Genomic DNA, 16917 nt, shown 5'->3' on the forward strand with positions numbered 1-16917 from the left:
TGCTGTAATAACTGTATAAATAACATCAACCCATTCATGACTGCATATTAGAATGGCTAGTTGGATATTTATTGGACAATGGCATCATTTGTTTACTTTTGAACATTGGCAAAAATCAAACATTTCCCCTACTTTGAGCTCCATTTCTAGGTTCTTTTTATAGTAAAATCAATCAAAAACACCTCTATTTCTGTAATATGTTTTCCACTCTATCAAATGAGACCAAGAAAACGAGAATACAACCATAAATACTATACGAAAATAGACCACAAAGTCGGCATTTTAATTAAAAAAAACGGTCGGAGTTTTTTTTTTCTCATTATGCACTGCGTGCTCCAGGATTTTTTTTATATGGTGCACACTGACCACACAGACCCATTCTCTCACATGTGGGCCTACCAGCTTTCTTCTGCTTGATTTGAAGCCGCTAGAATTTATGAGTATATATACGTCAAACACGGCACCTCGTAAAACGTATATATACGGCCGCGACAGTCAAAGGGTTAAAGGAGGGGTTTGGGATATTGGCAGTTTGGAGGGATATGTTGTGTATCTTTATTACGTATATGCTTCTAAACTGTTATATTCTGAGCACCTCTGCTAAAACAGTGATTATGTGTGAGTAAGTTGAAAGTGTTGAATGATGATTTTCTTTTTGGGGATTTTCTTTCTTTTTGGGTCACCCTGCCTTGGAACACAGGCGAGAAAGATATGTGATAATATACATTTGGAAAATCCTAGAGGAATTAGTTCCAAACCTGCACGTGAAAATCACTCTCAATGAAAGCAAAAGACTTGGCAGGAGATGCAACATCCCCCATTGAAAATCAGGGGTGCCATGAAGTATGCTAAGAGACAGCACTAAGTGTTAGAGGCCCAAGACTGATCAACTGCCTCCCAGCATACATAAGGGGGATTACTAATAGACCCTTAACAGGAGGCACTGGACAGGCACCCAAAGTCTGTACCTGACCAGCCAGTCTGTAGTTCGTATGTCGGTTTATGTGTGGCCAGCAGGAGCAGCTTGGTTGATCAGGCCCTGATCCACCACAAGGCCTGGTCACAGACTGGGCAGAGTGAACGCTGACCCCCAGAACCCCCTCCAGGTATACTCCAGGTAAGGTTATGATGCTATTAATGTCAAAGTTGGTAGAACAATATATTACAAACTTACTTTGGACTTCCCTCCTTGAGTCGCATCCTTCCAGGTGGCAAGGAAAAAAAAAAGATAAGTTGTGAAAACAAATGTATAATGTAAGGTAATGTTTCACTATCTTGACCATTTAACTCAATGTGTCCTTATGACTTACTTCTTTAAAACAAACAAGGTATATAAAACTTACAAATATACAAAAAAAAGGAAGTTTATGTTGTGTTAGGTAAGTTTGTTATGGAAATGTTTCGCTCATCAATGACTGTAACATTACAGTACAGAAACAGAAAAACAAGAACACAAGTCTCCACAAATAAAGCTGTTGGACTGCAACATAAAAAAAAAAAAGGTCATGGCCAACTGTGTACCAAACAGACAAGATTAAAAAATACCATAATGAAAGCAAAAGGTAAGATGACCAGATACTGATATTTTCTAATTCCCTGGTAAAGCTTATAAAATTTTTGAGTTGCTGTGCAAGGTCCAGTAAAGAATACAATCTAAAAAATTTATTTCTTATTACATATCTTTTTTTCATACATTGTATTCTTTACTATAATAAAATGTAACTTTGGTATAACTGTGTCTAGCATTAGGAATAATATTAGGAGAGAAGTAAATAATGAAAATGATTGTTATAGGAATGCAGTTAGAAGCCTGAGTAGATCTATAACCCACTATGATAACATGAACGTAGATAAGTATGTTTATGGAGCAACGTGCAATGTGAACAGACTGACTGATGTTGTAGTGGCCAGGCTTAGGCTTGGTTACAAGTACTTCTGGCAGTTTGGGAGACACACAGATGATGATCAAACTAATTGTAAATTATGTGATCAGGCATATGGTCACTCTCTTGAACACTATGTGCTTAATTGTCCACTTATTGAGGAATACAGAGACAGACAGTATAATAACCCATGTGACATGTCAAGATATCTAATTAATGAAAATAAGATACCAGATATACTAAGCAAATTTCCTAAATTTGCTTGTAACAGATAAGTGAACTATAGATATGTAGATATAAATCCATATGTATTCCTGTTAACCCTTCGGGGCCTAGTTCCAAGGCCTTTTGTGTATCCATATGCTCTCGCACTACCATCCACAGGATGGATATGGGGAGCACAATAAACTAGCCACTTCAGTGGCAAAATCTAATCTACTATAATGTATACAACTTTATGAAGTAATTGTAAAATAACAAATAACTAATATCTTACATGACTAGAAAGGAATATCTCTTTATCTTAACAATGCTCAGTGGGGTCTGACAGATCCAGTGTGACCTCTGTAATCCTGTTTTTTGTACAAACAGGTCTCCCTCGACATTCGCATTTATCACTTTCAAGGGCTTCGAACATTCGTGAATTCCCAGCTGCCCAATCATATTTAAAATAGTATGTCATTACATATGTTTGGAACTGGGGCGGTGGCACAGTTTGTTTGGAGATAGAACAAGGTAGTCCTTCAATATGACACTAATATCACTCTATGGCTTATTTATCTATCACAATTCATCTAATATGACATAATTAATAATATTTAGTTGAAAGTGAACATAGAAAAGAGTAAGGTGATGAGGGTATCAAATGATTTAGATAAAGAAAAATTGGATATGAAATTTGAGAGGAGGAATAAGGAAGAAGTGATTTTTTCTTTTTCCAACAAGTCGGCCATCTCCCACCTTGGCAGGGTGACCCAAAAAGAAAGAAAATCCCCAAAAAGAAAATACTTTCTCAGAACACAACAGTTTAGAAGCATATACATATAAAGATACACAACATATCCCTCCAAACTGCTAATATCCTGAAACCCCTCCTTTAGAGTGCAGGCATCGTACTTCCCATTTCCAGGACTCAAGTCCGGCTATATAAAAATAACCGGTTTCCCTGAATCCCTTCACTAAATATTACCCTGTTCACACTCCAACAGATTGTCAAGTCCCAAATACCATTCGTCTCCATTCACTCCTATCGAACACGCTCATGCACGCCTGCTGGAAGTCCAAGCCCCTCGCCCACAAAACCTCCCTTACCCCTTCCTTCCAACCTTTTCGAGGACGACCCCTACCCTGCCTTCGTTCTCCTACAGATTTAAATGCTCTCCATGTCATTCTACTTTGATCCATTCTCTCTAAATGACCAAACCACCTCAACAACCCCTCTTCAGCCCTGTGACTAATACTTTTATTAACTCCACCTCCTAATTTCCACACTCCTAATTTTCTGCATAATATTTACACCACACATTGCCCTTAGACAGGACATCTCCACTGCCTCCAACTGCCTCCTCACTGCTGCATTCACAACCCAAGCTTCACACCCATATAAGAGTGTTGGTACTACTATACTTTCATACATTCCCTTCTTTGCCTCCATAGATAACGTTTTTTGACTCCACATACACCTCAACGCACCACTCACCTTTTTTCCCTCATCAATTCTATGATTAACCTCATCTATCATAAATCCATCCGCCGACGCGTCAACTCCCAAGTATCTGAAAACATTCACTTCTTCCATACTCCTCCTCCCCAATTTCATATCCAATTTTTCTTTATCTAAATCATTTGATACCCTCATCACCTTACTCTTTTCTATGTACACTTTCAACTTTCTACCTTTATACACACTCCCAAACTCATCTACTAACCTTTGCAATTTTTCTTTAGAATCTCCCATAAGCACAGTATCATCAGCAAAAAGAAACTGTGTCAATTACCATTTTGTATTTGATTCCCCATAATTTAGTCCCACCCCTCTCCCGAACACCCTAGCATTTACTTCTTTTACAACCCCATCTATAAATATATTAAACAACCATGGTGACATTACACATCCCTGTCTAAGACCTACTTTTACTGGGAAGTATTCTCCCTCTCTTCTACATACCCTAACCTGAGCCTCACTATCCTCATAAAAACTCTTTACAGCATTTAGTAACTTACCGCCTATTCCATATACTTGCAACATCTGCCACATTGCTCCCCTATCCACTCTGTCATATGCCTTTTCTAAATCCATAAATGCAATAAAAACTTCCCTACCTTTATCTAAATACTATTCACATATATGTTTCAATGTAAACACCTGATCTACACATCCCCTACCCACTCTGAAACCTCCTTGCTCATCTGCAGTCCTACAATCTGTCTTACCTCTAATTCTTTCAATTATAACCCTACCGTACACTTTTCCTGGTATACTCAATAAACTTATTCCTCTATAATTTTTACAATCTCTTTTGTCTCCCTTCCCTTCATATAAAGGGACTATACATGCTCTCCGCCAATCCCTAGGTACCTTCCCCTATTTCATACATTTATTAAACAAAAGTACCAACTACTCCAACACTATATCCCCCCCCCCTGCTTTTAACATTTCTGTCATGATCCCATCAGTTCCAGCTGCTTTACCCCCTTTCATTCTACGTAATGCCTCATGTACCTCCCCCACGCTTACATTCTGTTCTTCTTCACTTCTAAAAGATGGTATACCTCCCTTGCCAGTGCATGAAATTACCGCCTCCCTTTCTTCCTCAACATTTAAAAGTTCCTCAAAATATTCTCACCATCTAATACCACCCTCTCCCCATCTACTAACTCCCCTACTCTGTTTTTAACTGACAAATCCATACGTTCCCTAGGCTTTCTTAACTTGTTTAACTCGCTCCAAATTTTTTTCTTATTTTCATTAAAATTTCTTGACAGTGCCTCTCCCATTCTATCATCTGCTCTCCTTTTGCACTCTCTCACCACTCTCTTCACCTTTCTTTTAATCTCCATATATGTACTCTGCTCTTCTTATAACACTTCTGCTTTGTAAAAACCTCTCATAAGCTAACTTTTCCACTTTTATCACACCCTTTACTTCATCATTCCACCAAGCACTCCTCTTTCCTCCTGCCCCCACCCTCCTATAACCACAAACTTCTGCCCCACATTCTAATACTGCATTTTTAAAACTCATCCAACCCTCTTCAACCCCCCCACTACTCATACTTGCACTAGCCCACCTTTCTGCCAATAGTCGCTTATATCTCACCCGAACTTCCTCCTCCCTTAGTTTATACACTTTCACTTTCCTCCTACTTGTTGTTGCCACCTTCCTCTTCTCCCATCTACCTCTTACTCTAACTGTAGCTACAACTAAATAATGATCCGATATATCAGTTGCCCCTCTATAAACATGTACATCCTGGAGCCTACCCATCAACCTTTTATCCACCAATACATAATCTAACAAACTACTTTCATTACGTGCTACATCATACCTTGTATATTTATTTATTCTCTTTTTCATAAAATATGTTTTACTTATTACCAAATCTCTTTCTACACATAGCTCAATTAAAGGCTCCCTATTTACATTTACCTCTGGCACCCCAAATTTACCTACTACTCCCTCCACAACATTTTTACCCACTTTAGCATTGAAATCCCCAACCACAAGTACTCTCACACTTGGTTCAAAACTCCCCATGCATTCACTCAACATTTCCCAAAATCTCTCTCTCTCCTCTACACTTCTCTCTTCTCCAGGTGCATATACGCTTACTATAACCCACTTTTCACATCCAACCTTTATTTTACTCCACGTAATCCTTGAATTAATACAGTGGACCCCCGCTTAATGATCACCTCCCAATGCGACCAATTATGTAAGTGTATTTATGTAAGTGCGTTTGTACGTGTATGTTTGGGGGTCTGAATTGGACTAATCTACTTCACAATATTCCTTATGGGAACAAATTCGGTCAGTACTGGCACCTGAACATACTTCTGGAATGAAAAAATATCGTTAACCGGGGGTCCACTGTACATTTATAGTCCCTCTTTTCCTGCCATATCTTATCCTTCAACATTACTGCTACTCCTTCTTTAGCTCTAACTCTATTTGAAACCCCTGATCTAATCCCATTTATTCCTCTCCACTGAAACTCTCCCACCCCCTTCAGCTTTGTTTCACTTAAAGCCAGGACATCCAGCTTCTTCTCATTCATAACATCCACAATCATCTCTCTGTTATCATTTGCACAACATCCACGCACATTCAGACTTCCCACTTTGACAATTTTCAGATATTCGGGAGTTGACTTGTCAGCAGATGGATTTATGAAGGATGAGGTTAATCATAGAATTGATGAAGACAAAAAGGTGAGTGGTGCATTGAGGTATATGTAGAGACAAAAAAACATTATCTATGGAGGCAAAGAAGGGAATGTATGAAAGTATAGTGGTACTAACACTCTTATATGGGTGTGAAGCTTGGGTTGTAAATGCTGCAGTGAGATGGTTGGAAGCAGTGGAGATGTCCTGTCTAAGAACAATGTGTGGTGTAAATATTATGCAGAAAATTCAAAGTGTGGAAATTAGGAGAAGGTGTGGAGTTAATAAAAGTATTAGTCAGAGGGCTGAAGAGGGGTTGTTGAGGTGGTTTGGTCATTTAGGGAGAATGGATCAAAGTAGAATGACATGGAGAGCGTATAAATCTGTAGGGGAGGCTCTTGATCCCTTAACCCTCGTGAATGTTGAGGGAGACCTGTATAGCTCACAGAGTGAACACAGGGCACACAATAAACTAGTCACTCAGGCGACACAACTAATTATATTTCCTATCACATTCCATCATGCAGGATGGGGCTCCTAGAGGTGTTAAAACCTGCCAGCCAGATCAGGAAGACTTCCAAAGAGTACTGAAGATGTAAGTAGTCTAGTAAGTGTTCATCAGATACAGACAGTAATTGTAATACATATGTGAAATGACTGTTTAATTTTTTTTTTTTTTTTTTTGTGGTGTAACTATGCTCATTGGGGTCAAATGAAAACTACACCAGGGAAAATAAGAGAAATGTTTTTCAGTAGACAGTCAGATTAGGTTTATGGTAATGGCAAGGATTTGATTAACAGGTATAGGACAGCAAGACATAATTAAGAAGGGAGGGTGTTCTGTAATGTGGCATTTTGCCAAAAAGGGGAGTTAGAAATTAATGGTTGCCCAGGGCAACAGGTGTTAATTGTTGGCCGGACAAACACTAAAAATATTGCAGTGCCATTCACTGACAAATGTGACAACCTTTATGGCAGAAATGATACATATGCCAGGGATGGGGTTCATTTATGTTGGGCCAGAGTGGCAGCATTAGCTAGCTCAGTGAAGGGAGCTGTTAAGGGCTTTAAACTGGAAATAGTTAGAAGTATGGATTTCTGTCGAGAAAGTTTTTTTTCAACAAACTGGCCATCTCCCACCAAGGCAGGGTGACAATAAAAAAGAACACTCACTCCATTACTGTCTTACCAATGCTACAGTTAAAAGCTGAAAATATTCCCACCCCTCCTTCAGAATGCAGGCACTGTACTTCAAACCTCAAGGGCTCAAGTCTAGCCAACCAATTTTTCCTGAATCACTTCACAAATGTTACCATGCTCTGAGTCCTGCAGAATATGGTAAGTCTTAGGTAGAAAAGCCTTGTTTATGTTGTCCACTTGGCTTGTTGTGAGAGGCCAAAGCATACAGATCACTTAGCAAATTGAGTACTTTGTTCCTGTAGTCATTAGTGTTCAAGATAACGAAAATGCCTTTTTTATCCATTCCCTTATCAAAATAAGTGACTTGTAGAGAGGATGAAGTGAAGCAGGAGGTTCACCTCATCATCATAAAATTTACAGTCAATAGATATAGGTCACATTGTTTGACTTTATGGGATTATTCTAAGTTATATCTACAAAGTGTACTTTTTATTGCCTAATTAACACTTATGTGCCCACAAAACCATTGTAAAATAATATTTGTATTCTATGCACACAAAAACCTAAATAAAAACTTATGCTGTCAAATGCTCTAATCATCAGACCACAAGTGACATGGTCTGAACTTGATTGTCTCCTCACCCCTCAGTGGCCTAACCTGGTAGTAAAGATATGGGTACTCACATGAAGACCAGGTCTTCGAGGAACAGGGGGTGTAGCAGGTCCTGTAAAATGGCCCGAGGAGATCCTGTGACGCTGAACCAGTTCATCAGCTGGAGGATCTGTCCACAGGTGGTCAACCGTCTTCATCCTGCTGAAGTCTAGGGCACAGGGGCCAACTGTGGACATTAATAATAACTAGATGCATGTTGATTGTTGAACAATCTGAGAAAATTATCCTCATATTGAATAATCTGGTTCCCATAATTCATTACATGTGACTGGGATAGTGAAGAGTACAGCAAAAGTTTGTAATGCAATTAAAGATCAGCACTGAAGATTTACAGCAAATTAGAAAAGTTATTCACAAGTGATCATTTGGAAAATGGTATCACAGGTCCTTCAATAAAAATGGCAAATAAGGACTTTTTTTTTTTTTTTTTTTTTTTTTTTGCAACAAGTTGGCCATCTCCCACCGAGGCAGGGTGACCCAAAAAGAAAGAAAATCCCCAAAAAGAAAATACTTTCATCATCATTAAACACTTTCACCTCACGCATACATAATCACTGTTTTTGCAGAGGCACCCAGATACAACAGTTTAGAAGCATATATAAAGATACAGTGGACCCTCGACCAATGGCATTAATTCGTTCCAGAGAGCTAGCCATTAGTCAAATTTTCCATTAGTCGAATTAATTTTCCCCATAAGAAATAATGGAAATAGAATTATTCCGTTCCAGACACCCAAAAGTATTAAACAAAATAATTTTCTTACATGAAATATACATTTCCCTACACAAAAACGAATGGGACATGCAAAATAAACAATAATTAAATGCCACTTACCTTTATTGTGGAGTTGTTGATGAGTGATGAGATGGTAGGAGGGCAGATGATGCAGGTGTTCTATTGTTTGGAAGGGGAATCCCCTTCCATAAAGACTTCAGGTACTAAGTCTAATGGCGCCAAAGAGCGCCATTAGATGAATTTGCTGTTACTTGATGCCGCCGTTGGGCAGGGGTCCACCGTATATAACATATCCCTCCAAACTGCCAATATTCCAAACCCATCCTTTAACATGCAGGCATTGTATTTCCCATTTCCAGTACTCAAGTCCAGCTATATAAAAATAACTGGTTTCCCTGAATCCCTTCACTAAACATTACCCTTCTCACACTCCAACAGCTCGTCAGGTCCCAAAAACCATTCGTCTCTATTCAATCCTATCTAACACGCTTACACACGCTTGCTAAAAGTCCAAGCCCTTCGCTCACAAAACCTCCTTTACCCCCTCCCGCAAAACTTTTTGAGGACAACCCTTACCCTTCCTTCCTTCCCCTACAGATTTATATGCTCTCCATGTCATTCTACTTTGATCCATTCTCTCTAAAAGACCAAACCACCTCAACAACCCCTCTTCAGCCCTCTGACTAATACTTTTATTAACTCCACACCTTCTCCTAATTTCTACAAGCCCTCTGACTAATACTTTTATTAACTCCACACCTTCTCCTAATTTCCACACTTTGAATTTTCTGCATATCTACACCACACATTGCTCTTAGACAGGACATCTCCAACCACCTCCTCGCTGCAGCATTTACAACTCAAGCTTCACACCCATATAAGAGTGTTGGTACCACTATACTTTCATACATTCCTTTCTTTGCCTCCATAGATAACGTTTTTTGTCTCCACACATATACCTCAACGTACCACTCACCTTTCTTCCTTCATCAATTCTATGGTTTACCTCATCCTTCATAAACCCATCTGAAAACATTCACTTCTTCCATACTCCCTGTCTCCAATATGAGATAAAAATTTTCTTTATCTAAATCATAAGATACCCTCATCACCTTACTATTATCTATGTTTGCTTTCAACTTTTTACCTTTACACACTCTCCCAAACTCATCCACTAACCTATGCAACTTTTCTTTAGAATCTCCCATAAGCACAGTATCATCAGCAAAAAGTAACTGTGTCAACTTCTGTTTTGTATTTGCTTCCCCATAATTTAATCCCACTCCTCTCCCCAACACCCTAGCATCTACTAATACAGTGGACCCCCGCATAGCGAACTTAATCCGTGCAAGAGGGCTGGCCGTTATGCGAAATGTTCGCTATGCGAATTAATTTTCCCCATAAGAAATAATGGAAATAAAATTAATCCGTGCAAGACACCCAAAAGTATGAAAAAAAAAATTTTACCACATGAAATAGACATTTTCCTACACACAAAGAGAAGGATACATGCACAAAAGTAGAGTAGTACATGCACAATATATATTGTGCATGAACTACTCTACTAAATGAAGAATAAATGACACTTACCTTTATTGAAGATGCAGCAATGACTGATGAGACACTGTGTCCTGGGAGTGCCTTTTCCTCCTGAGTACTGTAGGTCCTGTTTGGTATTTTCTTCCAGAACAGGCCTTATCACACTGTGTATGTCACTACGATTCTTAAATCTCTCAAACCAACCTTTGCTGGCTCTAAATTCACCAATATGAGCACTAGTTCCAGGCATTTTCCCTGTTCACCTGGGTGTTAGTCGACTGATGTGGGTTGCATCCTGGGAGACAAGATTAAGGACCCCAATGGAAATAAGTTAGACAGTCTTCGATGACACTGACTTTTTTGGGTTATCCTGGGTGGCAAATCCTCTGGGGTTAATTGTTTCTTGGTATTCTCAATAAGCCACACCAACAACGGTGGTACAGCAGCAGCAGCAGCAGCAGACGATGCTACAGCAGCAGCAGCAGCAGCAGACGATGCTACAGCAGCAGCAGCAGACGATGCTACAGCAGCAGCAGCAGACGATGCTACAGCAGCAGCAGCAGCAGCAGACGATGCTACAGCAGCAGCAGCAGACGATGCTACAGCAGCAGCAGCAGACGATGCTACAGCAGCAACTGACGATGTTACAGCACCAGCAGACGATGCTACAGCAGCAGCAGCAGCAGCAGACGATGCTACAGCAGCAGCAGCAGCAGCAGACGATGCTACAGCAGCAGCAGCAGCAGCAGCAGACGATGCTACAGCAGCAGCAGCAGACGATGCTACAGCAGCAACTGACGATGTTACAGCACCAGCAGACGATGCTACAGCAGCAGCAGCAGACGATGCTACAGCAGCAGCAGACGGTACTACAGCAGCAGCAGCAGCTGACTGTGGTACAGCAGCAGCAGCAGCTGTACCACCAATAGTAGCGATGGTTGATTGGGGTTTATTATACAACCTGGCCAGCTCGGAGACAAGCACTCCACTTTCATACTTATCAATGATCTTTTTCTTCATCTCCAAAGTAATTCTCACCCTTATTGCTGTAGGGTTGGCACTAGAAGCTATCTTGGGGCCCATGGTCACTTATTTTCCAGAAAAAAATCACCAAAAACACTGTAATAATACGAAATGTTCCGATTGTATGCTTGGATGTTACCGCGGAGGCTGGCTGGTAAACAATGCCACCGGCGGCACATGTGAGCGTGGCTCAGGCCGCACATTGGACGCGTCTCGGACGAAGGCCGCTGAGCGGGTTTTTGTCCACTATGCGGGGCAAAATTTTAGCGAACGAAGCGTCCGCTATGCGGATTGTTCGCTATGCGGGGGTCCACTGTATATTAAATAACCATGGTGACATTATACATCCCTGTCTAAGACCTACTTTTACTGAGAAGTAATCTCCCTCTCTTCTGTACACCCTAACCCGAGCCTCATTATCCTCATAAAAACTTTTTACAGCATTTAGTAACTTACTACCTATTCCATATACTTGCAACATCTGCCACATTGCTCCCCTATCCACTATCATATGCCTTTTCTAAATTCATAAATGCAATGAAAACTTCCCTGCCTTTATCTAAATACTGTTCACATACATGCTTCAATGTAAACACTTGATCTACACATCCCCTACCCACACTAAAGCCTCCTTGCTCATCCGAAATCCTACTCTCTGTCTTATCTCTAATTCTTTCAATAATAACCCTACCGTACACTTTTCCTGGTATACTCAGTAAACTTATTCCCCTATTATTTTTACGATCTCTTTTGTCCCCCTTCCCTTTGTATAAAGGAACTATACAAGCTCTCTGCCAATCCCTAGGTACCTTCCCCTTTTTCATACATTTATTAAACAAAAGTACCAACCACTCCAACACTATATTCCCCCCTACTTTTAACATTTGTCATGATCCCATCAGTTCCAGCTGCTTTACCCTCTTTCATTCTACATAATGTCTCATGCATCTTCCCCACACTCCATCCTGCTCTTCTTCACTTCTAAAAGATGTGACACCTCCCTGACCAGTGCATGAAATTACCGCATCCCTTACTTAATCGACATTTAAAAGTTCCTCAAAATATTCTCGCCATCTACCCAATACCTCCAGCTCCCCATCTACTAACTCCCCTACTCTGTTTTTAACCCTTTCAGGGTTGGTGCCGTACTAGTACGCAGAAATTCTAGCACCTTCAAATCTAGCGAGAGAATGCTGGTAGGCCTACATATGAAAGAATGGGTCTATGTGGTCAGTGTGTGCGGTATAAAAAACTACTGCAGTAAACAGTGTATAATGAGAAAAAAAACTCCAACTTTGTTTTTGGTTCAAAACAGCGACTTTGCAGTGTATTTTTTTATGCTATTTATGGTTGTATTCTAGTTTTCCTGGTCTCATTTTATAGAATGGAAGACATATTACGGAAATTGAGATGATTTTGATTGCTTTCATAATGAAAAGTGCCTTGAAATTGAGCTCAAAGTAGCAGAAATGTTCGATTTTTGCCAAAGTTCAAAGGTAAACAAATCATGCCAAGCGTCCAATATACGTCAACTGGTGAGTGTAATATTCTTCCACAAGTGCCCTGATATTATTTATACAATTTCTATGCCATTTCTACATGAATGCAGTAGTCTGCATAACATAAATCTTCTATTTTTTGTGAGAATAAAAATTCAAAGTGGAAAGCAAAAGAAATGTAACAGAGGCCTGGGGACACGAGTAATGAACAGAGGAAATGTTATTTTAGTGCCAGACATGTCTGTCTTGTTTATTCTGGACCCTATTTGGAAATTGGCATCTTTTGAAATTTGTGTGAAATTGGCAAAATTGCCAAATTCTGACCACGTTACTGGATAGTGGAATTCGATAAATGGGTGGTGTCTTGTACTCATTCGATAGAAAAAAATGGAGTTCTAGCGAAATAGGTATGATTTTTGTCAACTGGTACATTGAAATTGGCAGAAAATAGGGCTCAAAATGGGCGAAATTGCCGATGTGTAAACATCATCGAGACTGCTTACTTCACAAGAGCATAACTCCCTAAGTTTTCCATCAAATTTCATACTTTTGGTGTCATTATGATCAGGAAAATATTCTCTATCATTTCATAAGAATTTTTTTTTTTTTTTTTTTTTTTTTTTTTTTTCAAAAAATTTCCGACCCTGAGAACAATTTTAGGAGAGGCCCTGTCGACCCTGAAAGGGTTAACTGACAAATCCATTCTTTCCCTAGGCTTTGTTAACTTGTTTATGTCACTCCATTTTTTTTTTCTTATTTTCATCAAAATTTCTTGACAGTGCCTCTCCCACTATCATCTGCTCTCCTTTTACACTCTCTCACCACACTCTTCACCTTTCTTTTACTCTCCATATACTCTGCTCTTCTTACAATACTTTTGCTTTGTAAAAACCTCTTAAAAGCTACCTTTTTCTCTTTCATCACACCCTTTACTTTATCATTGCACTAATCACTCCTGTTTCCTCCTACACCCACCCTCCTATAGCCACGAACTTCTGCCCCACATTCTAATACTTCATTTTTAAAACTATTCCAACCCTCTTCAACCCCCCCACTACTCATACTTGCACCTTTCTGCCAATAGTTGCTTATATCTCACCCTAACTTCCTCCTCCCTTAGTTTATACACTTTCACCTCTCTCTTACTTGTTGTTGCCATTTTCCTTTCATCCCATCTACCTCTTACTCTAACTGTAGCTACAACTAAATAATGATCCGATATATCAGTCGCCCCTCTATAAACATGTACATCCTGAACCCTACCCATCAACCTTTTATCCACGAATACATAATCTAACAAACTACTTTCATTACGTGCTATATCATACCTTGTATACTTGTTTATCCTCTTTCATAAGTCAAATCTAATTTAAACCTTCCATTAATAATACCAACTATGAAACTAAATTGAAGAGGCATTCTTATGTTATCTCACAGAGAGACCTACATCCTGAAAATAGTAAGGTCTATTATCGTCAAATTTAAAAAATGCAATTTTTTTAAAATACTCTACAATCTCTTGATAAAATATATATTTTTCACATTTTCAAGAAAATTAAATTTAAATAAATTGGCCTTATAACTGGCAAATTGGCAAACATACAGAACACAATTAATAAAAATACTTCCAACCAAGATAAACCAGTGTTTGTTTGAAACCAATCAGAAGAGGCATTCTCTGGTTATTACATGAGAAACTATGCATTTAATAAAATCTGTAAATTGAAATTTACACAGTTCAAAGTGACTCTCAAGCTTTCCTTTAATAAAACACACCAACAATGAAAGATTGAGACTGATTCGAAGAGACATTCTTCAGTAGTTGATCAGACTGAAATGATTCCAGATTTCATAAAAATTTCAGTAAGATTTCAAATTTGCACCTACTTAGACTAAACTTGCAGAGTATCACCCTTCTTACAGAATACATCATTAGTATTTTTATGCCAATCAGAAGCATTCTTTAGTCATTATATATAATACTAGTTATTCAATAAAATTGGTAAACTGGGACTTATGCCACCCATTAACAGCATCAACTTTACGCTGAGGAAACAACATTAGTGATGAAAATCTGAACCCGATCAGATAAGTCATGCTCCAGTTATGGCATGGCTTCCAACGATTCCAAGTTTGCTTTCATGCAAACAAAACTTAATGGGAACTATACTGACCCTAAGCTATATCAGCCACTAAATACTGAAGCCACTTTTGAAGTCAATTTGACTTTTTTTTTTCGGTATCCTAGGTAATTGACACTTGTTAAACTGCATATGTATGATAATTGTCCTTATGTGTAGCTGTACCTAAACACATAACTTACTTAATGTGATTTAATGCAAGTAAAAATTCCACACTATTTTACACATAAAATGGTCACATCTGCATCTAAATACCTATATACTTGAATTTCACTCTCTGTTGTCTTCAAATTAAGAACATTTGAAGCTATGCCACTTCTTATTGGGTTTGTAAGTCACTGACAGCTTATGCTATATCGAGCCCTGCTTTCCAATGTATGGAGAAAAGATACAGGAGGGCTCCGCTTTACAGCATTTCCTAATGCAGCAGTTTTCAATTATACCCATTCTTCATTTATTCAGACTTCTGAAAATATTTTAAGGTAAGTATTGTGTGTACTGTATATGCATTTTTTAGGTCTAGCTCTATTAACATGTGATAGTGTAAACATATCATCAGGCTTTTATATGCATTTGAAAGTGAAAAAAAAAAAAAGGCTATGTTTCACTTTACAGCGGTAGCCCAAAACTTAACCTGCTGTGTAAGTGGGGCCTCCCTGTACTGCCCAAAGCTGGGCCACGAAAGAAAAGGGAACAGGAGTCCCTTTGTAAACAGAAACAGAAACTAGAAGTTCCCAATTAGATCAGATGGATCCCCTTGACAAGCCCCAGCAGAGAGAGAAACCCATGTTTCACCCAAGTTCAGCAACCGGATTTCCACCAAACCCATTAAATAAATATCCGCAGAGCGGAAAAAATTAAGCTGGCTAAAATTAAGCCAATGACAAGTTCCCTTCTTGAAATATGCCCAGCAGGCAAAGTAGATGAGGAAAAGCATCCCAGAGAGAACATGGGAAATTTGTCAATGATGCTCAGGTTAGACATCCACAACCGATGAAGGCTGGCGCTGAAGTCCATTCAACAAATTTGGTCATAGGGCACGTAAACATGCCATTTGTTCCAAAAATCTGGTTTTCGTTACCATACACAATTGTTAAATATTTTGAAGCTGATTAGATGAAACATCCTCAAGTAATGAGCAAAACAAAAACAAATGCTGGAGGAAGGAAAAAAGCCAGGCAACCTCTTGAAGGGATACACATAACAGTAATAATAATAACAACAATGATAATAATAATAATGCTAGAAAAATATTTTTGCTCATATTTTTCTTCAAGAAACAGGTGACACCATACAGTGGAATGCGAACCACTGGTCTTTGGACAATACATCTCTCTCATTCAATACCCCGTGGCCTAGTGGCTAAGGCTCTTGCTTCACACAGCAAGGATCCGGGTTAAATTCCCGGCGAGGGTAGAAAAATAGGGCGTTTCCTTACACTGGTTATCTATGTTCCCCATCAGTAAAATGGGTACCTTGGTGATAGTCAACTGGTGTGGGTCGCATCCTGGGACTAAACTGACCTAATCTGCCCGAAACACTCTGCATAACAAGCAGCTTCCTACATAGCAGTATGTCATTGATGTCAGCTAGGCCTGTATACCTTGTACATGTACTTGTAGAAATAAAGATATTATTATATTATTATTCAAATACACTTACATGAAACTCACCTAAGAGGGAGCTCAGGATGGTACCATAGTCTGGATCTGCTACCAGTGAATCTTTTTCATAATATTTGCTGGAAAAAAGTTAAGAATAATTATTTTTTCACTTCCAGTATAAGAAGAGAGAAAATCTTTTTACTATACCAGACAAAACTGTAAAATAAAATCAAGAGAATGACGAATAAAAAAATATATATTGTCATGTCAGACTTTACTAATTATTCTAGTATCAGC

The 16917-nt window shown here is 39.0% G+C and overlaps 1 protein-coding gene across 6 annotated transcripts in view; it reads right to left on the minus strand.

Annotated features, from left to right (window-relative positions):
• LOC128691561 (small G protein signaling modulator 2) overlaps positions 1-16917 on the minus strand; it is a 652393-nt gene that overhangs the window by 308191 nt on the left and 327285 nt on the right. For 4 of the 6 annotated variants that reach the window (XM_070088836.1, XM_070088839.1, XM_070088841.1 and 1 more), the window contains exons 6-8: positions 16690-16757; positions 8091-8245; positions 1175-1201 (exon numbers count right to left, since the gene is read on the minus strand). In XM_070088836.1, the coding sequence (XP_069944937.1) occupies positions 1175-1201; positions 8091-8245; positions 16690-16757 (250 nt within the window). The remainder of the gene's footprint in view (positions 1-1174; positions 1202-8090; positions 8246-16689; positions 16758-16917) is intronic. The other 2 variants (XM_070088840.1, XM_070088838.1) reach the window with 1 other exon arrangement.

This window comes from Cherax quadricarinatus, chromosome 26 (assembly GCF_038502225.1).
Source record: "Cherax quadricarinatus isolate ZL_2023a chromosome 26, ASM3850222v1, whole genome shotgun sequence".
NCBI classification, from domain to species: Eukaryota; Metazoa; Arthropoda; class Malacostraca; order Decapoda; family Parastacidae; genus Cherax; species Cherax quadricarinatus.